At 47.3% G+C, this 23067-nt stretch overlaps 1 protein-coding gene across 1 annotated transcript in view; it reads right to left on the bottom strand.

Annotated features, from left to right (window-relative positions):
- ANO2 (anoctamin 2) overlaps positions 1-23067 on the bottom strand; it is a 341658-nt gene that overhangs the window by 229389 nt on the left and 89202 nt on the right. Inside the window, exons 5-8 of the mRNA XM_024992694.2 lie at positions 17938-18089; positions 16775-16829; positions 13008-13059; positions 1079-1134 (exon numbers count right to left, since the gene is read on the bottom strand). Of these exons, the coding sequence (XP_024848462.1) occupies positions 1079-1134; positions 13008-13059; positions 16775-16829; positions 17938-18089 (315 nt within the window). The remainder of the gene's footprint in view (positions 1-1078; positions 1135-13007; positions 13060-16774; positions 16830-17937; positions 18090-23067) is intronic.

The following is a 23067-nucleotide window of genomic DNA, read 5'->3' as shown; positions in this document are numbered from 1 at the left end:
GAAGGAATTTTAGAGACCTCCTTCAAAAATGTCAAGATAGAGATGTGGTACATATACACAATGGAATATTACTCAGCCATTAAAAAGAATGAAATAATGCCATTTGCAGCAACATAGATGGGCTTAGAGATTGTCATCCTAAGTGAAGTAAGTCAGACAGAGAAGGGAAAATATCATATGACATCCCTTATATATGGAATCTAAAAAGAAATGATATGAATGAACTCACTTACAAAACAGAAAGAGACTTACAGACTTAGAGAATGAACTTACGGTTGCCAGAGGGAAGGGACAGTTAGGGACTTTGGGAAGGCCATGTACACATTGCTATATTTAAAATGGATAACCAACAAGCACCTACTGATTGCACATGGAACTCTGCTCTATTATGTGGCAGCCTGGATGGGAGAGCTGTTTGGGGGAGAATGGATCCATGTATATGTATGGCTGAGTCCTTTCGCTGTTTGCCTGAAACTACCACAACATTGTTAATTGGCCATACCCCCATACAAAATGCTTTCAGTATTAAAAAAAAATAAAAATTTAAATTAAAAAAAAAGTCAAGATAGAAAAAAGGACCTGACACTAACACTTAATACATGTTCCCATAGAAGGATGAAAAGTTTCACATCTAAATAAAAATCACAGAAAAAATATCGCATATAAAATATATATATAGTACCATATAACACTATCATATAACTATCACATATAATATTACATACATAATATCACGTATCACTCTCTGTCATTTGAGGGCCTAACGGTCCAGGCTGTGTATCATCACAGTCTGGGACCTGCCTCTCCGAATCCACCTTCCCCATCTCTCTTGTAACCAGCTTCTCACACTTTCCCCAAAATCAAGGCAGGGAATGCAGAGGAGGCTCAGACAAAAACATTCACTTTTTTTTTAGACAGTTTGAGACAACTGGCAAATATCAAGCTGGGGATTACTGTCTTTCACACGTGGTCGGGAACCAGCCAAGGTGGTTCGATGCCATGGTTCCCTCCTGCCTGTATATTCATTGCTGCGTTGCCTGCAGGGCTCCACCTTTTGAGTGGTGGAGGTGGTACTCACATCGTGCAATGGGTAGGCAGCCTCATAGATATTGTTTGCTATCAGAGAGTTAATACCTGCAGGAGAAGAAAGATGAAAATGGTCACTGTAGGGCAGGACTTCTCACCTTGACCTTGGTCTTCTGATAAATATTAATGCCCCCAACCCCACCTCTCAGTTGAGAACTGGCTCCTGCTTCCAGATTCTCCCAGGCAAGAAGTTTCTTCCACACTTTACTTCTTAGTATTAGAACAATTTTTCATTTGCCAAATGCAAGGTTTTTAATCCCAAATGATTAAATATCAGGCATTGTGCTGTCATTCAGCCACTAAGTTGTGTCCAACTCTTTGTGACCCCATGGACTGCAGCACGCCAGGCTTCCCTGTCCTTCACTATCTCCCAGAGTTTGCTCAAGTTCATGTCTATTACATCAGTGATGCCATCCAACCATGTCATCCTGTCTCCCCTTTCTCCTTTTGCCTTCAATCTTTCCCAGCATCAGGGTCTTTTCCAATGAGTCAGCTCTTTCCATCAGGTGGCCAAAGTATGGGAGTTTTGGTATCAGTCCTTCCAATGAATATTCAGGGTTGACTTCCTTTAGGATTGACTCTTTGATCTCCCTGCAGTGCAGGGGACTCTCAAGAGTCTTATCAGGTAGGCTTTCTCAAATGTCATGTCCGTCCTGTCCTCACACACTTGGATCCCTGCAGCCCCCAAACCACCTCCACCACCTCCTTCTTCTCCTGCTCAGCAGCCACAGCAGTGCAGGAGAATATCTGTGTTCAGTGTCAGCATAGGAGTGACCATGTGGATGGATCATGGTCATTATAACCAACAAAAGTATGCATCAGAGCATCCCACCACGTTTTGCCTGAACTCATTTCTGCTCCCTCCCTGTTCCTTCGCAGCACCTATTACTGCCCGTGACTGATCTGTCTGTACCATTAGATCTCACAGTGTGATCTGAGGAATCCCATCTGTCCCCATGACCCTTTCAGGGGGGATCTATAAGGTGAGAACTATTATTTTTAAATATTTATTTATTTGGCTGAGCTGAGCCTCAGTCGCTGCAAGCAGACTCTCTTGTTGAGGCACAAGAGCTCAGTAGTTGCTGTGGCATGCAAGCTTAGGAGCCCCTCAGCACATGGGATCTTAGTTCCCCGATCCGGGATTGGACAGGAGTCCCCTGCATTGTATGGCTGAATCTTAATCACTGGACCACCAGGGAAGTCCCCTGAATGATTTTCATAATAGCACTAAGATGTTATTTGCTTTTCCACTCCTAGTCTCTCAAGAGTCTACATCGGAGTTTTATGATCTGTGATGACGTCAACCCTGACTGCTCACGGAATGGGGTTTGTGTATCCTTAAACTCTTCTTGGTTTTAACTTCTAATACAATAGATACTGATCAATACAACCCACTTAGATGAAAATGCTCTGAGTTCTCTCAATAAGCTTTTCTAGTGCAAAGTAAAGTTGCTCAGTCGTGTCCGAATCTTTGCAACCCCATGGACTGTAACCCACCAGGCTCCTCCATCCATGGGATTTTCCAGGCAAGAATATTGAAGTGGGTTGCCATTTCCTTCTCCAGGGGACCTTCCCAACCCAGGGATCGAACCCGGATCTCCTGCATTGCAGACAGACGCTTTACAGTCTGAGCCACCAGGGAAGACTTTTCTAGTGTAAAGAGGGCCACAAAGTTGGGAAACCACATAACAAGGGATCCATTTCTTTAAAATCCTGACTGTGTTCTACAGTACTGGGCACACAGCAGACCCTACTAAACAGCTGTACATCTGTACAAGATGCTCTTCTACCATCCCCTTGCCTTCATTCATGGTGTGATTCAGAGACTATAAAGAGCCTGTAAGCTCTGTGACTCGGGACAGGCTGCCCCGGGTCGCTGGCTCCCAGATGGGAGGGATTATATCTCAACAGCTCAAGAACTCTGCTATGTGGGATGTACATTTGGTGAGGGGGTGGGGGGGGGGGAGGAGCTGGAGGGAAGGCTCTCTGGCACATGATGGTTTCCCTGGTCTCAAACACGCTTTCTGCCCTGAACCATTCTTTACAGAGAGGCTGTAGACAGCAGAGTGATGAGGGGGAACAACGTATGATGCCCAAATGCAAAGTCATCTGCATTTGCACCACTCTGGAGAGAGGACAAGGTTGGGTGGCGAAGTTCCACAACAGTGACTCATTAAAATTCATGGTTTTCCACCTCCTGTGCCCACTCAGTGCCCTACCACATGCTCAGAGCCTCAGAGGCTCTCGAACAATCCTCCCTCCACCAGCCCCCTCTTCCTCCAACCATGCCGCTCAGATTCCAGAGTCCAGCCAGGGCCCACATGGGAGCAGGGGCACCCAGCAGAAGTGGCCACTCTTTCAGTGCATTGAGAGCTGAGATCTCAGTGCTGAAACATCACCCAAGGGCCAGTACTTTCCTGATTTTACATTTCCTTCATGGCATGAACAGAAAACATCAGAAATACCAGTTTGGGGTGGTGGGCCACTGGAGGGTCGGTAAAGAGATTATGGGTTGGGGAGGGGTATCCAGGGTCTGAATGAGCTACAGATCTGTCTTCCTCTCGAGACTACAATTTCCCCCAGAGCATCATTAATCAGTTCAAGAGCCGTAACCACAGCCATAGGAAGCCACCCCACTGTCATCAAGGGAAGGGCTCCTAAGTCGGGAGGGAGCAGGGGGTGGTTCAAAGCGACAGAGGAGCTGTCAACATGGATAGAGGCTGAAGTAGAACAGGCAGGGCTCCAGCCAGACTGCAAACCTACTCACTGGCCACTCAATCCTTGCAGTCACGCCCACCCTTTGGCTGCCATGGCAGCAGCATATACCCTGCAGACAATACCAGAACAGCATGGAAGCTTTCAGCTGGTGTGGAACTCTCCTGCTAATTCAAGGCTTTGCTCAGCACAATAGCCCAGGGTCTGAGAGCACTGGGCTGAAGACCTGAACTCTAGGGTCCTGTGGCCTGAGCCTCAGAAAAGACCTCAAATCGTCGGAGGTCTAAAACTATGCACCCTACCTCCCAAGGGAAATAAAGTTCCTTGGCACTCAATGCCAGATTCACTTCTAGAATACTGTTAACTGCTTCTTTGTTATTCAGTCACTCAGTCGTATCCAACTCTTTGCAACCCCATGGACTGTAGCCCGCCAGGTTCCTCTGTCCCTGGGATTTCCCAGGCAAGAATACGAGAGTGGGTTGTCATTCTCCTTCTTTGGTAGCCCCTAAAAGTCTGCAAGGTACCTGAGGCCAGGGAGCACGCCCCTCTCACTGGAGTCTCCTGCAGCTCCCACCTCACTATGGGGAGCACAGAAGGGGTCACGGTTGTTAGCCAGAAGAGGAAGCAGTCCTGTGGCGGGAGTGATCTCAGGATCTCTTCTCATTTATCACAGGCGTCCACCTTCCCACTACTCCAACGTTCTTTAGCAACCTGTCCCTGGCGGCTCCATGGTAAAGAATCTGCCTGCCAATCAGGAGACTTGGGTACCATCCCTGGGTCAGGAAGATTCCTCAGAAGAATGAAATGGCAACCCACTCCAGTATTCTTACCTGGAGAATCCCATGGACAGAGGAGCTTGGCAGGCTGCATTCCACGGGGTCACACAGAGTCAGACACAACTAAGCAACTAAACAGCAGCTGATGAAGGAATCTTAAACCCTGGTTAACTAGTCTGCTTCCTAAGAGAGGAAGCCCAGACCAAGTATTTTTTGCCTTGGAGCCAAGACGATTCAGGTCATCAAACCAGAGCTCCACAACGCTGTAACAGACGATGTCTCTGCCTCGCTGCTGTGGGTCTCCCCTTTCTCAGGTGATAACATATGGGCCCTCCCATCAGTGGCTGCCAGGTGGAGGGAGGGGATGGCACACGAAAGGAGGAGGAGTGGGGGTGGGGGGGAAGAGGCACGCTGAAAAGTAACCACATATCCACAATTTCACCCAAAAATGAGCACCACTTTGGCCTCTCAACCACAGACTTCAGACACCAAGAATCTACTCCCAAACAAGCATGGAAATCAGTTTGAAAGAAGAAAATAATCAAACGTTTTCTTTTTAAAAAAAAAAAAAAAAGAGTCTCTGCTTTGAAAATTGAAATTCTGAATTTTCCCCTTTCTTTTCAGCTAATTGGTTCCATCGTACACCACCCATCTGGCCAGAAACAGCAAAGCTTTCTTCTTCAGGATAATATCCAAAGGCCTTCCTTCCTGCTCGAGACTCGGGGGAGAGAGACCCCCTTTCCTGCCCTCTTACTCCCAGAAGTGGGGGGGGGCCCAGGAAGAAGGACGGGTGTTTTCCATTCCCTCTCTCTCCAAAGAGAAGTGGTGCCTCAGCTCATACAAAGCATGGCTCACCAAGGACCTCTTTACTGATCCCCAAAGTCCCTTCAAGTCGCCAGCCTCTTCACACCTGTTACTTAGAACCATAATCCCCCGGGGAAAGGCTCATGTTTTTTCTCTGCCCAGGACTGGCCCCAGCTCTGCTGACCTAGCCAAGCCCAGCAACACCACCTCTCTGCAAACACAAGGTCAGGGTCAAGGACGAGAGTAGGGTGGACTCAGACCCTGGGGCTGATACCCAAAAACACCCTCATAATATAAAACCTGAGCTCTCTCATTTAGCTTCCAAGACATCTCTGGTTTCTTGGGCAGGAAGCACAGTCTATGGTCTGCCTCCCAGAGTGAGAATCTCACGAAATCTACCAGTGCCACCAGATGACAGGGTATCCTCTGTCCCCCAGCTCTGTCCTCTCCAGGCCAAGCATCGGGGCAGGTACTTGGAGGCACGGCGCTCAATTCCTGAAAACTCATTTGGTTTTGATTCCTTGCCTCCCAGAACCGGGCCCGTTCCCCCGGCGTTCCGCTTTCATCCCTGTACTCTAGCCGGACATAAATCCAAACCAGAGCCCCCCAGACGGTGCATTTAACAGAGACTATATTTACCCATCACCAAATTGTCTTGACGTGTGCTTAATTACTTAAATGCCTTTAATCCCAAGCCTTTTCTTCTAACAAAATATAAACCAGCTCAGCTAGATGAATGATAAACCAGATGTTTACAGCACACAACACAGCCTGGCTTCAGTCAAAATAATTGAGACATCGTCTCCCGAGCAGGGAGAGGAGATGCCCAAAGCATACATTTGTTTAAATGCTCTGACACCAATATGTCTATGAATACATAGCTCCATCAAGCTGCTATTTTCTGTCTGTGAAAAGGCAACAGTTTTCATATGAAGGAACAGAAAAGGTGTTGGTCAAGGAGGTGTGGGCTACTTTCCATGGTAATGTGTACTTGAAAGGCATTCCAGGATGGGGTGAACTTGTATGGCCTTGACCCTGACCACCGATCTTATGTTAGGTGGATTAGGTGGCACCGTGTCAAGCTGAGCTAAGTTTGTGACGACTCACAGCCAACAACAACAACATCACAATCAGCCACCATCCTGAGGACCCCAGACTCACAAGCACACCCAGGCTCTGGATGTGGTGGGTGCATCAGCCCCCATCCCTCACTTCCCAAGTGACAAAAACACAAAGAGTGAGTTGTCTTGGGGAGGTTACAGGAGCTGTTGTTCAGTCGCTAAGTCGTATCTGAGTCTTTGTGACCCCATGGACTGTAGCACAGCAGGCAAAGTGTTAGACCATCACCAAATGCCCATCCCTTTTTCAAGGCCAGCTCCCCTCTCTTGTGCTAATGTTTACCCTCTGCCCCTCCTTTCACTGAAAAATAAAAAAAAAAAAAAAAGAAGAGAGAACATCCAAGAGATGGTACTGCTGGCTAGGACCCTGAAAGGGACTGGACACTGAATGCCCATATAGCAACTGTGAGAAAAAAATCACAAGAAAGATTAAGCCATTCACAGAGAAGACTGGGCTTTGTTTGAAGCTAGGGTCTTCATTCACAGAAGCTAGAGTCAGATCCCCAGGAGGCGAGCACGTGGGCCACTCTCCCCACTCCTGGACAGGGTAGGAAGCCTGTGGTAGCTCATGGTGCGCTCATCCTGTCTACCTGTAGAGTCCCTAACAGGCACCTGGGGAGCAGGTTAAAAACACAGTTTGTGCACCTGGAGGAAAGTCAGTCCCTCTCTGGACCTGATTGGCTCCCACAGAAAGAAGACCATGTTGCTCCTTCCAATCAAAACCTAGGGAATATCAGCGCTTGAAAGAAACTTCAAGAACATGGAGGGGTCCCTCCGTGGGTTCAAAAGGGGAGAAACAGGCAAAGTGAGGAAACGTGACTTGACCACATGTTCTTGGTCCCACAGCTGGAACTGGTGCTTCCCCAGCCTCTCCCCCCGGCTCTGTCTCCTTTAGAAAGGCACCCTCTCCCCTTCTCTCTCTGAAATCAGTGGGCTCCCAAGATCCACTGGTTTCTCCTGGGTCTGGCGGGTCAGAGGGAGGCAGGAGCCTCCTCTCCATACAGTCACCTGCTCCCGTCCTCGGCCCAGTTCTGTCCTTCTCATCACCAGGAACCCCTCCCCTGTCTCACGGGCCCAGAGATGGTAACAGCTCCCCTGTTGCTGATTCTAGGTCACCACACTGCCCTGACATCCCCAACCCCCACTACCTGTGCCTCTGTAAATGGTCTCTCTGTTGATACTCCTGCCTTGAACGATGCTCATTTGAGTGAGTCGTCTGTTCCTGGTGGGACCCTAACCTGATTCTCTGCAGTGGCTGGCTCCCTTTATGTCTTCTGTATTACTTGCTTTCCCTGTAGGCATCTCTCTTGTCAGACAGTCACATGGCTTATTCACTCCTCTCAAATGTAAGTTCTGTAGGGGCAGGGATCTATCTCTGACCTATGCCCTACTCTAGTCCCCAGGTCTCAAACATGAATGACACACAGCATATGAATAAATATTTGCTGAATGAATGGACATCCCAGTGGGAAAACCTAAGCTTCCACTTTCACTGGAAAATCTTACCCAATAACTTCATCCATTTATTAACTGATTAATTACAAGATCAGTGAAGAAGAGCCAAGAGACTTGGGGTTCAGCTGGGCTCCAGATTTCTCACTTTGGGCTGGATGTTCATCTCTCTGTTGTGAAAGTAGTTAATATCCATTGAACCTATTCTGCGCGGGAGTTTAAAGGATCAAATGAGATAAAGAGTAAAGAGTGTGAAAGTGCTTTGCAAAGCATACAATGACAAACGTGCGAGGAATCCTTACCTTGGTTATAGGGAGAAACTCTTATGTGCAGAGACCTCTTATCTGGTTATCTCAGCTCTCACAACAGAGAACCCAGGAGAAAACATTATCTAGGTCTCTCATGCAGCCCATCCCTCAAGGTCCTGCCCCCAATCACAGCAGAATCTTCCAGACCCTCCTTCAATGCCTTTTCCCTCTCTCTTTATTGCCAGTCCTAATAAGCTGGTTTTTCTGTGTCCCAAATAGCAACGCAAACCTTGAAAAAGCAAAACTCAAGGAGGGAGGTTACCTGAGTCCAGAATTCAAAAAAATCAGACAGTGGGGGCAAAACAACTCCAATAACACTTTTACAATCCTCAAAGAAACATAAATAAATTTATGTTCTCAGGGACTATCCTGAATCGTACATATATTTACATATCCCTTTATAGAGACTCTGTGTTTATATCATCTGTATTAGAAAGCAGGGAATTATATGAGAGACTTTAGAACAATTTCTATATAAAAAGATGTTGCTGAGGACCTTAAGTGCTACCTCACTGAATGTATTCCCCTCTCACTTAGGTTTAAGGTCAAATTTGCAACCCAACTGCAGAAACTAGAGGGCCGTATGGTTTGAATATGTCTTTCTATTTTTTCCTCCTAGTTTCAACATTCTATTTTAATTTGTGCTTTTCCTGGTTCTTATTTTTTAATTTATTATTTATATTATGCTGTTTTATTGTTTTTCTTGTAAGCTACCTCTGAAATTTTGTGGAACAAGACAGGAATATAAATAAATCAATACATACACCCTGTATATATAATGCTCTGCAAAAGTAGGCATTCAGAAAAACATACTTTCTACAAAGAAGATGATAATACCAGATGAATGGAAGTATGTCTGAATTATTATTATCTTTAGTCTTATTTTTCCATCTTCTATGAATATTTCTGATCTTTATCATCCTTTCCATCTCCTAATCTCTACTGTAATTGAGGACAATGGGGAAGGGAATAAAGCTTTGTAAACTGGTCACAAAGGTAATGGTAAATACCACATAAAGGGTAAATCTGAGGCTGAAAGATCAATGAAAATACCTTGGAAAACAATTCCACGCACGATCCCATTCTTCCTTTTTCTTTTACTTTTATGAGGCAAACCTCCTCTGGAGGAAATCTAAGCCAGTTCTAGCCCATTTGCGTTTCTCTATAAAACCAGAGAGAAGGGCAATAAAATCAAAATTGACCCACAGCTCAAAGGCCCGCATTATCCTGAGGACTCACAATGTTATCACATTCCTCTTTCTTTCTGAACTTCTAAGTAAGATGGTAAGTCAGCCAAAAAGCTGAAAGGGTGCTGGATTTTCCCAGGCAGAAATCAAACAACCGGAAAATTGGCCTTCAGCATCCTCCTCTGCTGGGAAACACAGTTCAGTCACACGTCTCTTGTTAGGAGCTAATAAATCATCCGCGACTACCGTGGAAGCAGCAGCGCGTGAAGACTCAGCCTGACTCCATGCCTAGGTCTCTGCATCCGGATTGCAGCGGAGACAGGATCAGAGTGAGGGAACCCAAGTTCTCGTCCCAGTTCTGACAGTGTCTCAGTATGTGACCTTGAATGAGCCATCCATCCTGTGCCTTTGGTAACTAGAGATAATTCCTGACCCACCAGCTTTCCCAGGCAGCCATGAAACTAACACTAGACAATATTTTGGGGCCATGCCCCGCAGCATGTGGGATCTTAGTTCCCCAACCAGGGACTGAACCCGCCCTCCCTGTATTGAAAACTCAGAGTCTTAACCACTGGACCGCCAGGGAAGTCCTAACACCAGATAATTTACGATGATACTTAGATGCATCCATGGGAGTGGGCTGCTCTGAATCTGTGTTCCCTTTCGCCCTCTCTGAACAGTTCTAATATCATACCTACCCGATCATCTCATAATTATCTGTTTACATGTTTGTCCACATGGCTAAACCAAGAGCCCCATGAGGATAGAAATTAGGTCAAATTTATCTTGCCATCTCTCAGTTTCTAAAACATTATTTGACACTGAGCATGCACTTAATAAATGGTTTCTAAATGTCAAAAAAGAAAGAAATTGTTGAAAACTACTCAACAACAAAATCCTTAAGATGTCTGACTTTGTGGCATCACACACACACACCCCCAGATGCTCAAAGGTGGGAAATAAAAACTGGCTGTCGTAAAGTAGATGGTCTCTAATGACCTTTCACCAATCTAGAGGCAGCCCACAAAATAAACTTCAGTTTTTAAGGACTTTCCAGGTTACAAAACAAACAGTTTTCTATCCAGTCTTTACAAAAACTTTGCAAGACAGATCATTCTCACCCCGATTTACCTAAAAGGGAAAACTGAGTTAGAGAGAATTGAAGTCATTTGTCCACAAACACCCATCATTGGGAACTCAGCAGTTACTGCTGTGAAACCAGCTGGCTGGGCACATTTAATTAGTTCAATAAAGCAAGTCAACTGAGTGGAACACACAAGGCACCCAGCCAGGTGCACTGGGGGATAAAAGACGACCCAGACACATCTCAAGGACTGTCTTGGGAGTCTAAGCCACAGAACATAGGCATCGAGAAAGACTTATGGGAATTCCAAGGAGAGAGCATACAGGAAGAACCAGGGGACAGAGCTGTTTGGTCTGGAGGGTGGGCCCAGGTGAGACGTGGGGCTAGGACATTCCAGCAAAGGGAACAGAAAGAGTAAAACCAGAGGGTAGTCATGTTAACAGGCAGAAAAGCGGGAGAGACAGAGAGGGCAAATGAGGAAAGAGACGGAAATGGACATAGCGAGACACTGATTTCAAAGTTCTGGGAATATCTCAGTGGAGGTATCTAGCCAGTCGCTATAAAGATGGGTGTGGAACGGGAGCCGGGAGAAATAGGAATTCAATGCTGTAAGAATTCGGTTCAGAGTGAGAATGAGGAGTCCAAGGAATGTGGAGAAGACAATCTTGAAAATGGGGGAGGAGGAAGAGGAAGCTGAATGTGGTCCAGGAGGAAGAAACAGAAGGACAGCGATTAGTGGGTCAGTGGCCCCTCCCTGGATCTCAGCTGTCAGAAGATGGAGGTTCAATGAACAGGTCTTCATTCAGTAAGATGCAAGAAGATGAAGGAGGAGGAAAAGGCCATGAAATGCGGGCAGTAAAAGATCACTTGTGACACCCGAGGAAGCAGTTTTGGTCCAGCCAAGGAGGATGTAAGGCAAGTTAATACAACTGAAGAGTGAACTGGATTAGCAGTGATGGCAAATTCCAGGACTTTGACAATGAAAGTGAAAGCTACTCAGTCGTGTCTGACTCTTTGCGACCCCATGGGCTATACAGTCCATGGAATTCTCCAGGCCAGAATACTGGAGTGGGTAGTCTTTCCCTTCTCCAGAGGATCTTCCCAACCCAAGAATCAAACCCAGGTCTCCCACACTGCAGGCGGATTCTTTACCAGCTGAGCCACAAGGGAAGCCCAAGAAAACTGGAGTGGGTAGCCTATCCCTTCTCCAGGGGATCTTCCTGACCCAGGAATTGAACTGGGGTCTCCTGCATTGCAGGCGGATTCTTTACCAACTGAGCTGAGTGATAGCAAATTCCAGGACTTTGACAGAGGCCACAAGAAAACACTAGATACATCTTCCGATCTCTTGCCGCCTCTGGTGGTCCTCAGTTATTGTCATTCAGCCGCTAAATCATGCTAAGTCACAAAGTCCCTGCAGCACCGTGGTCGCAGCATGCCAGGTGTTGCCATGCTGCGACATGCCAGGCTTCCCTGTCTTCCACTGTCTCCCGGAGTTTGCTCAAACTCATGCCATCCAACCGTCTCATCCTCTGTTGTCCCCCTCTCCTCCTGCCCTCAGTCTTTCCCAGCATCAGGGTCTTTTCCAGTGAGTTGGCTCTTTGCATCAGGTGGCCAAAGTGTTGGAGCTTCAGCTTCAGTATCAGTCCTTCCAGTGAATATTCAAGGTTGATTTCCTTTAGGATTGACTGGTTTGATCTGGCTGCCTACTTTATTATTCCCTAGACTTTTCTCTAAATGACTCTTTTCAACTCAAAGCTGCCTCAAAAGTGAAAGGTCTACCACCTGAGTGACAAGTGTTCTGAGGGATGAGTAACAACAGCCCCTTTGGAAAGAGCCTTCCACCTGCAGGGGGACCATATGGACAAGACACCTGAGCATGGATGTAAATTCATGGTGTCACCCCCCCATCACCTGTGTCCCTTCCATCATCCATCAGTGTCCCAACTGCCTACCTGGTACCCAAATGCTGGGGGTCCTGTTTCAAACACAAACACCCCCGGATTCAAAAATCAAACCACAAGGCAAACAGGTTCAGTCAGACATGGTGACAAGGATGCTGAACTCAGAAGAGGCATCTTCAGACTCATCCGCCCTCCCTGCTGGTTAGCTTCTTTAAACATCAAGGCAGAGGCTTAGACTAAAAGGCCACTAAAATGTCTTTCTTCTCAAAAATGAACAAAAACCAGCCACGATTTGGGCAGTTATTGAAACATTTTGGAGATGGTGAAAAGAAAGCAGCTGAACTTGGGATCAAGTGGAAGGTGTCAGCGTGGGTTCAGGGAAAGGAGAGGAAGGACAGAGACCCGGGGTGAAGGCTGGGGGGCAGCCCCAGACCCATGAGAAATGGGACCCCCTCTACACCCGGGGGCAGGTGGGGCGCCCCCTCTGTGTGGGCATCTGTTTGTCTTGCTCTCGTCTGTTGCAAGGCTGCCCTGGCCCCCCATCAGCACGGCCCGTGGTGGGAGGGTCCTTACCCATCGTGTTGTTGGCTCGAGAGCAGGTTGTGCGCTTCAGGATCTCATGCACCTAAAACAGACAACAGCGAGGCTGTGAGCACCTGGGCACGTGCTGCAGCCCGGCCTGGTGCGTGTGTGTGCAGGGCGGGGGGGTGGTACCTAGGCAGGTGCCAGCTCACAGACTCCTGGTCAAGCCCATACAAACAGAGCATCTAACCTCCTCACATACACGCCACACCTTACCCCCCCTCCCAAAAAATGAAGAAAAGGCTGTATGTTGACTGAAGTTACAGGAAGGAAGGGGACCCCAGACCCACACCCCTCTGCGAGGGCTTGGGAAGACACTTGGGGGGTGGGGAGAGGCAAGAAGGAGGGGTGCCCTCCCTACCAGCCCCAACAGTGCCTTGCTGCTGAGGGGTCCTGGGCAAGCTCCGGGCAGGTTCTGAGGGCCCATGGTCCCCTCTGTAATAGAGCTGTCTCTCGGAGATGTTTGGGGGAACCATGAAAGTGCTTTCAGAATTGGGAAAGGGCTCCCTATGTCTTGGTCACTGGGAGTATTACTTCTCTGCTTTTTGCCTGAGCATCTTGCCTCCCCAGGCAGAGTAGGTCTCCCAGGTCCTCAAGACTCCACGTCTCAGAGAGTACCTTGGGTGCATAGTGATGGCTGACCAAGGACCACTGCTCATTAACAGATCAACAGTCCCTGAGTGGGGAGCTTGCATGGACCCTGTCACTCACTGTGAGGGCAGAGTGCTGAGAGCATCCGAGCCAAGGAAGCCCAGGGCGCAGCATAAACCTGCTTGCCAACAAGTGCCCTCCAACGGGTCCCAAGCCTGTGCCCAGCTCTAAGGAGGTGCCAGGGACAGAACTCTGTGCCGGGACATGTGACTGGTCTGCCCAGACGGCCACAGGGAAGAGGGCACAGGAGACGGGCCTAAGGAGATGCGGGCAAGGTCCTCAGACCAAAGTCCAGGTCAGAGCAGACCCCAAGACAAACCTCAAGCCTCTCTCCCTCTGTCACAGAGTTGGGTGGACTGAGGAATGAGCAGGAGGGGAAGGAAGACGCCTCCAGGATGAGAAAAGATGTGTTACTTCATCACCATTCACACTCCCACATTCCAGCCACAGACCAGGAGTGGAAAATAAATGACTTCCAGCGGAATGGGGCCCAAGAATGTTTAATTCACTTATAACACGGTGCCATATTCAACAGCAATAATAATTAGGAACAGCATTTATATGGCAGTCCATTATTTTACAAGCACTTTGCAATTATCGGGTAATTTCCACGACTCCCTATAACTTCCCCCCCAAGACGTGGGACCTGAGCCGTGGTGAGAGTTAAACTTCTTGTAACAGCATCAGTCAGGACAATGGGAGGTCATGCTTTTTTCCATAGGCAGATAAAAGAAATCATATGGCCATTTTAAATCTTCCTAGAACACCAGGCCAAGGGAACTGGGAGTGTTTTCCTGCACATTCTGCAGGCAGAGTCAAGGCTATGTTTTCAGCATGACTTAGAAATGTTCTGTAGCTTCCTGCAATCCTCGGTCCCTTCTCACCCACCCTGCTGACATGGAAGTCCCTCTAAGCTGTTGCTGTCATTCAGTCCCTAAGTTGTGTCCGACTCCTTGCGACTACAGCACGCCAGGCTTCCCTATCCATGGACTACAGCATGCCAGGCTTCCCTGTCCTTCACTATCTCCCTGAGTTTGCTCAAATTCATGTCCATTGAATTGGTGATACTATCTAACCATCTCATCTTCTGCCGCCCTCTTCTCCTCTTGCCCTCAATCTTTCCCAGCCTCAGGGTCTTTTCCAAAGAGCTGGCTCTCTGCATCAGTTGACCAGAGTACTGGAGCTTCAGCTTCAGCATTAGTCCTTCCAGTAAATATTCAGGGTTGATTTTCTTTGGGATTGACTTGTTTGATCGCCTTGCTGTCCAAGGGACTCTCAAGAGTCTTCTCTAGCACCACAATTCAAAAGTATTAATTCTTTGGCGCTCAGCCTTCTTTATGGTCCAACTGCCACATCTGTACATGACTACTGGAAAAACCATAGCTTTGACTAGATGGACCTTTGTTGGCAAAATGATGTCTCTGCTTTGTAATACGCTATATAGGTCTGTTATAGCTTGTCTTCCAAGGAGCAGAAGTCTTTTAACTTTGTGGCCGCAGTCACTGTCTGCAGTGATTTTGGAACCCAAGAAATTAAAATATGTTTCTGTTTCCAGTTTTTCCTTATCTATGCCATGAAGTGATAGGACTGGGTGCCATGATCTTTGTTTTTTGAATGTTGACTTTTAAGCCAGATTTTTCACTCTCCTCTCTCGCCTTCATCAAGAGACTCTTTAGTTCCTCTTTGCTTTCTGCCATTACAGTGGTATCACCTGCATATGTGAGGTTGCTGATATTTCTCCTGGCAGTCTTGATTCCAGCTTGTGATTCAATCAGCCTAGCATTATTTTGCATGATGTACTTTGCACATAAGTTAAATAAGCAGGGTGACAATATATAGCCTTGATATACTCCTTTCCCAGTTTTGAACAGTCAGTTGTTGGATACAAGGCTCACCCTTATTCCTCCTCCTTATTTGAACCTAAGTCCTTCCCGAAGGAAACATGATGCCGTGTTTCCACTGTGACCAGCATTCTTGGGGCCCAGCTTTCTCTCTCCTCTTCTGTCCGTAGGCTCTCCAGGTGGGTAGAGGAAAAACATATAGTGAACAGAGATGCCCTACAGCTCAGACTGGGGCCGCAGGGTCCAAGCCCTAGGCAGATTTTCATTAGAATCAACCATCCTGCAAAATCCAGAACCCTGGCTTTGAAAGGGAAAAAGACAGTAGGAGAACACTGGAAAAGGCATGGCATGCCTGTATCCCATCTTACCTCTATACCCTGTGCAAACACCCCAGCAATTACCACAGCATCCAGCCTCAGTGCCCTCAACACAGCTCAACAATTAGCCCCCATGATCATCCGCGCTATACTTACTTATGGTTTGGATTTTTCAATGGATAGACTAGAAAATTTCAGGAAAGCATCATTTTGCATACATAGAGGAAATAAATTAACTTCTATTGTTTATTAACATTTCCTGGGGGTTTTGTTGGTTGGTTGGTTGGTTGGTTGGTTGTAGTTGTTGCTGTGCCGTCTTGCCTGTCCTGTAGCTTCTGAGACTTTTAAAATATGTATTTCAAATATTTAAATAGTCTAATAAAACAACAAAAAAGACAGTAGAACGGCTATCATCATGAATGTTGGCTTCTATTGAACAGGCTGGTAATTGTGTCCTTGGACAAACAGGCCAGCTTTAACATTCTCTGACACATCAATGCCCAGGACCCTTTGAGGATGAAAGAAAGAGTCACAGAGGCTCAGCAGTGAGCACTTCTTCGGACACCAACAATATGCCTGATTTTTTTTCTAATTTATTACATCGTAGAGCCTCAGTTTCCTCAACTGTCAAGCAAAGGAGTCACCTGACTAGCTGAAAGTCCCTCCACCCTTGGCCCCAAGTTCTGATAGTCCCTGCTTTTATGATTCCAAGAAGGGCCCAGGTGGGACAACCATAAAGAGGAGATATCCTTCACAACCTGAGACTATTTCACCACTGAGATTGGGAAGCTCCTGAATTCTCCTCCCTGTTGCTAGGCAACTCCAAGCAAAGGATGATGGGAGGCAGCAGGGATGGAGAGAGATGCCCCGTCAAAGGGGATTCAGGCTTCCCCACCCCCTCCTGAGCCCACCACAACTGGTTAAGCACCTGGTTAGCTGGTTTACTTACAATGCGACTACGGGTGGCATTATCAAAGAAAGTGTCCTTGTCCTGGATGTTGTACCTGCAGACACCAAGAAAGCCTGTCAGTGCATTTCATTGCTGTATCCTTATCCTGGGACTGCTTGTCACCCCGGCCCCCAGGCAAGCCTCTAGAAAACAACATAGCTAGGTGGGTAAGACACACACACACACTTATGATGTTTATGCTCTTTCTGACCCAGTAATTCTGAAAACTTCTCATAGAAATGTATCATTAGGAGAACAATCTCAACAGAAGGAAAGAAGTTCCCTACATTAAAACATACCTTTCAAAGTTACTTATAACAAAGATTATGGAGGGAATATGCAATTTCAAAACCTAAAGGATAGATTATCATGCAGCTGTTTGAAAATTATAATTATGAAAACTTTAGAAATACTGTAGAAACGTTTAGACTATGATACGAAAATGTTACACGATGATAAGTTTTAAAAACAAAAGCAAAAAGGATTCCCGTGTATGGACAAAGTTTAAGAAAAAAAAAACAGCAAAGAAGAGTACAGTTTCTGGATGCTGGGGTTATAACTGTTTTTCAAATTTTCATTTAATGTTGTCCCTGTTGTCACAAAAATCATAATAGATACCAAACTCCTAATTATGCAAGACCTATGTCTGTTCTAAACTTCAAATGTTGACCTTGCACTCCAAAAAAAAAAAAAAAAAACCAAAAGCCCACCCCTTTAGTGCATTGTGCTGGAGGGAACACAGACACCTGAACCATGCCCCGCCCCGGGAGCCCAGGCACTGTGGCGTGTTTCCAAGTCACTAATGCAGAGTAGAATGTGATCGCTTGTAGACCATTGCTATGAAAACTCAAGAGATGGACAGCGTGTTTTCATTGGGTGTTAAGAACTGGTCTTGAAGGAACCCAGAAGCTGAGTGATGGAGATGCGCGGGAGGCGGCAGGTCAGATGTCCAGGCAGATGTGGACAAAGGGCCCAGGGAGGGGAGGACGCAGAGTGCAAAAGAACAGCCGGCCAGGAAGTCAACATGCCAGTCTCAGTTTAGCCATTTAAGGCAGCGTGACCTTGGACGGACCCGGAACCTTGGCTTCCTCTCTATTACAGAAGGATGGTTATATCTGGATGGCCGCTTCACAGCCTGACCCCCCACAGCCCCCGCTACTCACAGGTACATTTTCTCCCTGGAGAACGGATACGAGAGGTTCTTCATCCTGCTGTTACTGTGCTCGGGCACTCGAGGCTTCAGGGGTGCACTCAGCTTGTGCAGAATCTTGCTGAACGTCTTTGCAATGCTGCCTTGGGACTTGATCTCGTACATCTGCGAAGGCAAAGCTACCAGTGAGAGGAGGAGAAGGCCACATCCGACACTCAGAGGAGCAGGACTCGCAGCCAGAGCTGCACGGGGCTCAAATCCCCCATAAGGGACACTCGGGGGGAAGGACGAGCTAGGGAAACCAGGCAGAGGGTCCTGCCCTTCCTCCACTGCTCTCACACAGTGGCGAACACCCTCAACTATTTGCATGGAAGAAGGTGACCTTTGCAGGAAAGGAGGAGCGCAGTAAGGGGTCCAAACTTCCTATACGGCTTCGTTACATCGTCACAGGAGGCCTACTGTGTGATGTCATCGTGTGTGTGCACAGATGGTATTCAGTCGCTCAGTCATGTCTGACTCTCTGTGACCCTATGGACTGAAGCCCACCAGACTCCTCTGTCCATGGGATTTCCCTGGCAAAAATACTGGACTGGGTTGCTATGCCCTCCTCCAGGGGATCTTCCTGACCCAAGCATAGAACCCAAGTCTCCTGTATCTCCTGCATTGGCAGGTGGATTCTTTAGCACTGCTGCTGCTAAGTCACTTCAGTCGTGTCCGACTCTGTGTGACCCCATAGACGGCAGCCCACCAGACTCCCCCGTTCCTGGGATTCTCCAAGCAAGAACACTGGAGTGGGTTGCCATTTCTAGTACCACCTAGAAAGCCCATGATGTCACCATACTAAGCACTTTACCCAAGTGAGCTCCAACGTGCAGTGCACCCAGCTGGGTAGATAATCTTACTCTCCTGTTGTGATGAGGAAATTAAGGCTCAGAAGGGTGAGAAGAGTAAAGAAAGGTCACACAGATGGTAACTGGGTGACTGTTTAGGTTTAACGCTTGTCAACCCAATCTCAAGTCTGTACCCGACTAGACCATGCCCCTATGTGATTATCCAGCATCACTTCCCTTATGTTCCTCTTAGTAATGAGTCTGCTTTCAAAGTACTGAACACCTAGTGAGTGCTTTACTCAAGCACCTTCTTGAGTAAAGAAGTACTTTTCTTGAGTAAAGCACAGCGTTATTACCAAGATAATCACTATAGAACCTATAGTATTAGCTGCTCAGTCGTGTCTGACCCTTTGCAACCCCATGGACTGTAGTCCGCCAGGTTCCTCTGTCCATGGAATTCTCTGGGCAAGAACACTGGAGTGGGTTGCCATTCCCTTCTCCAGGGGATCTTCCGGACCCAGGGATCGAACCTGGGTCTTCTGCTTGCAGGCAGATTCTTTACCATCTGAGCCACCAGGGAAGTCCATAGAACCTACAGTTTCTTACAATGCATAGAGTATGCTTGCCTACAGTATAGCATCCGGTCTTTCTCATTCACAGATGCTGTCACTGAGACACAGAGGTTGTACTCTTCATAGCAAAGCTTTGATGGATTAACATGAACCACAAGTTTTTTACACAAGCCCTCCTTCCAAGGGGGCTTCCCAGGTGGTGTTCGTGGTAAAGAACCCAGATGCGGGTTCGATCTCTGGGTTGATCTCTGGACTAAGCTGGATTGAATTTGTCCTATTGCAGTGCATGACCAGAACAAGAGCCATGATCAGATCCTACGACCTGAAAGGAAGCCAACTGTCTTCTCTTTCATGATGTCCTCAAGTTGCTTAAATCTCAAGCGGCAGTAAAACATGTATGAAGCACTTGTAAGATCAGTGGAGACACATGCCACGAAGGGGCACAAAGTGCTTCAAAGGGTCAAAGAGGGGAGGCGGCAAGTCCAGCTGAGGGATCAGGAACGTGCTTCATAGAAGGAGCAGCGTTTCCGCTGGACTTGAGCAGAAAGGGCACCTTCCTTTTTCTTTTTGTTCTTCAATGAAATCATGATAATTTGGGGGCAAGGAGAGAACCTCCCCAATCTAACAACTAAACATAAGCCCGCTTTATTTATCTCTTCTAATACTATTTTCTGTGTGTTTTAATTTCAATTACAAAATTAACACAGTTCAAGTAAACAAGAAAACCAAGATCAGGGACTTCCTTGATGGTCCAGGGGTTAAGAGTCTGCTCTTCTACTACAGGGGCATGGGCTCAGTCCCAGGCCAAGGAACTAAGATTCCTCATACATTGAGGTGCGGTCAAGGAAAAAAAAACACAAAAGAAAAAATGAGAGAAAAAGAAACAAAAATCGTGAAGTGTATTAACTAATGTTAACAGCTTCCTTTCACTTTCAACCTCACTCCAGAGGAAACTTTTATCAACAATTTGGAGTATGTTTGATATACTCCATATATATATATACACACACACATATATATATACACACACATATATACTCCCTATATATATATATATATATATATATATATATCTTTCATAACACACCTGTGATGGCATTTAACGTATTATCCTACAATTTGCTTTTCATGTGCAGCAATGTATCTGAGACACATATCTTTCCAGGTCAGTCCATGTACACCCAGCTTCATGAAGGCACCATATTACACAGCAGACACACGTTCTAATTTGTTGAGTTCCTTCCCTAGAGATGGGCATTTATTGTAGCCTCTACACATGCTTTGACCATACTTCTACTAACCTTACCTTACAAACACTTTTAATGAATAAGGCTTGAACAAATATTGGCAAAGACATTCCAAGCAAACACAAAAGCAGGGAAGTTCAAACTGGATTTAAGAAGGGTTAGAAACAGCCGAGGTCTTAGAAAAGACCCTGATGCTGGGGAAGCCTGAAGGCAAAAGGAGAAGGGGGTGGCAGAGGATGAGGTAGTGGGTGGCACCACCAACTCAGTGAGTTTGAGCAAACTCCAGGAGATACTGAAGGACGGGGAAGCCTGGCGTGCTTCAGTCCATGGGGTCACAAAGGGTTGCACACCACTTAGCGACTAAACAACAGTGAAACCAGCCTGGTTCTTGGGCCCTTGGGGTTCTGATGGAGGAGCCGTGACTGTCACAGCAGAAAGGCACATGGAGGCCAGTGTGTGGAGCGGAGGGTGGGGTGGGGCTGGAAGTGCCAAGCAGCTGTTAACCTTGGTTAATATAGTAACACTTATGGTTTTGATTTCTTTGTTTACTAGAACTGTGTTCATTTTGTTGCTGTTGCTCAGTCCCTCTGAGTGTCTGACTCTGCGACCCCATGGACTGCAGCACGCCAGGTTTCCCTGTCCTCCACCACCTCCCGGAGTTTGCTCAAATGCACGTCCAACTACGTCAATGATGCTATCTAACCATCTCATCCTCTGCTGCCCTCTTCTCCTTTTTGCTTTGCTCTTATAATAAAAACCAAAATTCTCACCACAGCCCATGGGCCCTGTAGAAGTCGTCACTTTTTTTTTTTTTGGCCCCATGGTTCAACGCTCACTGCACCCAGCCACTTGTATTTTTAGCAATCTGCACCCTTTGTCTCCTCCCTCCCCATCACCAACTTCTGTTCACACTTGAGTTCTCACTCAATTGTCACTTCCTCGGGGAGGTCTTTCCTGGCTTCCAGACAAGGTCAAGTCCCATCTTCATAGCATTTTGTGAGCCCAAATGCCTCTCCATCACAGCGCTTATCACTGTTGTGATTTTAAACTTATTTGAATGATTATTTGACTCATGCCCAGTCGCCCCGCCAAACAATCGTGATGAAGGCAGGACACTGTTCAAACCATCCCCCTGGTTAAATGAATGAACAAATGAATGGTAACTCTCCAGGGACCCAGCGTTGATGACAGGAGTGGCTGCCACTCAAGCGGCCCATGCTGGGGACAGGAGAGTCATAAGGTAGGAGGTCTTGGTAGGAAGAAACCAGGCTGGAGAATAAAGCCACAGCCCAAAGTCCCTGGCCAGCTGAAAGGTTACCCACCAGCTGCAAAGGCTCATGGGAGCCAAGCCTCAGCAGAGGCCAGGACAGCCTGTACTCGGTAATAACCCAACACCTGCCCTAGGATTGTGTCCTGGCAGACGGTTAGCTGAGCACCTCCAAGATGGTCTTGACCTCCTCTTGGCAGTGGATCCAGAAGAGCTCCCTAGAGAATGGGGCTAAAGGGAATGTGGCCTGTGGCATGTCTTTGGAGGAACCAGGAATGGGTCCAGGATAAATTCTGCCTGTTCTTGGATGGGGAGATGGGTGCTTCGTGCATGCGTGCTAAGTCACTCCAGTCGTGTCCAACTCTGCACGACCCCATGGACTATAGCCAGCTGGGCTCCTCTGTCCATGGGATTCTCCAGGCAAGAATACTAGAGTGGGCTGCCATGCCCTCCTCCAGGGGATCTTCCTGACCCAGGGATCAAACCCATATCTCCTGCAGTTCACGCATTGGCAGGCAGGTTCTTTACCACTAGCACCATCTGGGAAGCCCCAGTGGGTGCTCCAAATCCCTGCAAATAGCATCATCCACTTCCAAGAGAAATGTAAATGGTTTTTAAGGCCAGAGTCAAGGAGACCTCCACCCCACAGCCCTGCTGCAGGCCCTACACACACACCCGGGCAGGTACCTTGGCCCACTTCCCAGACCGCTGAGATGCTCGGGGATGCAGCATGGCACAGGTCCACAGTCAGACACAGTGGGCAGCCCCATGCATGATTCCATGGGTGCTAAGCTTGGAGGACAAAGCACCTGCTTCTTCCCCTTGTCACTTTGCACATGTTGTCCCTGTTCCTGGAGTTCCTCCCCTCCTGCTCCACCTGGCCACCCTCCTTCTCCTTCTCCACCCGGCTCAAGTACCAGCTTTCTCAGGAAACCTTTCCTAGCATCCTATGAATAAATACTGCATTCTAATGTTGGCCACACTTTTTTCTAACTCGTGGTTCACTCGTCTGTCTCTCCAACAGACTGTGGGTGTCTGGGGAGCATGCCCTGCATGCCTGGCATACATGAGGAGCACAATAATGTCTACAGAGTGAATAACCTGGGTCCTAGCCATTGCTGACACTAACAAGCTGTGTGACTTTGGACAAGGTGCTTTCCCTCTCAGAGTCCTCATCTCTAAAGAGAGAATTGGGGAACTTCCACTTCCCACTATGACGGACGAACA

Source organism: Bos taurus, chromosome 5, assembly GCF_002263795.3.
Source record: "Bos taurus isolate L1 Dominette 01449 registration number 42190680 breed Hereford chromosome 5, ARS-UCD2.0, whole genome shotgun sequence".
Taxonomy (NCBI): domain Eukaryota; kingdom Metazoa; phylum Chordata; class Mammalia; order Artiodactyla; family Bovidae; genus Bos; species Bos taurus.
Note: the sequence above shows the minus strand (reverse complement) of the source record. Positions and strands in the feature narration are given on the sequence as shown.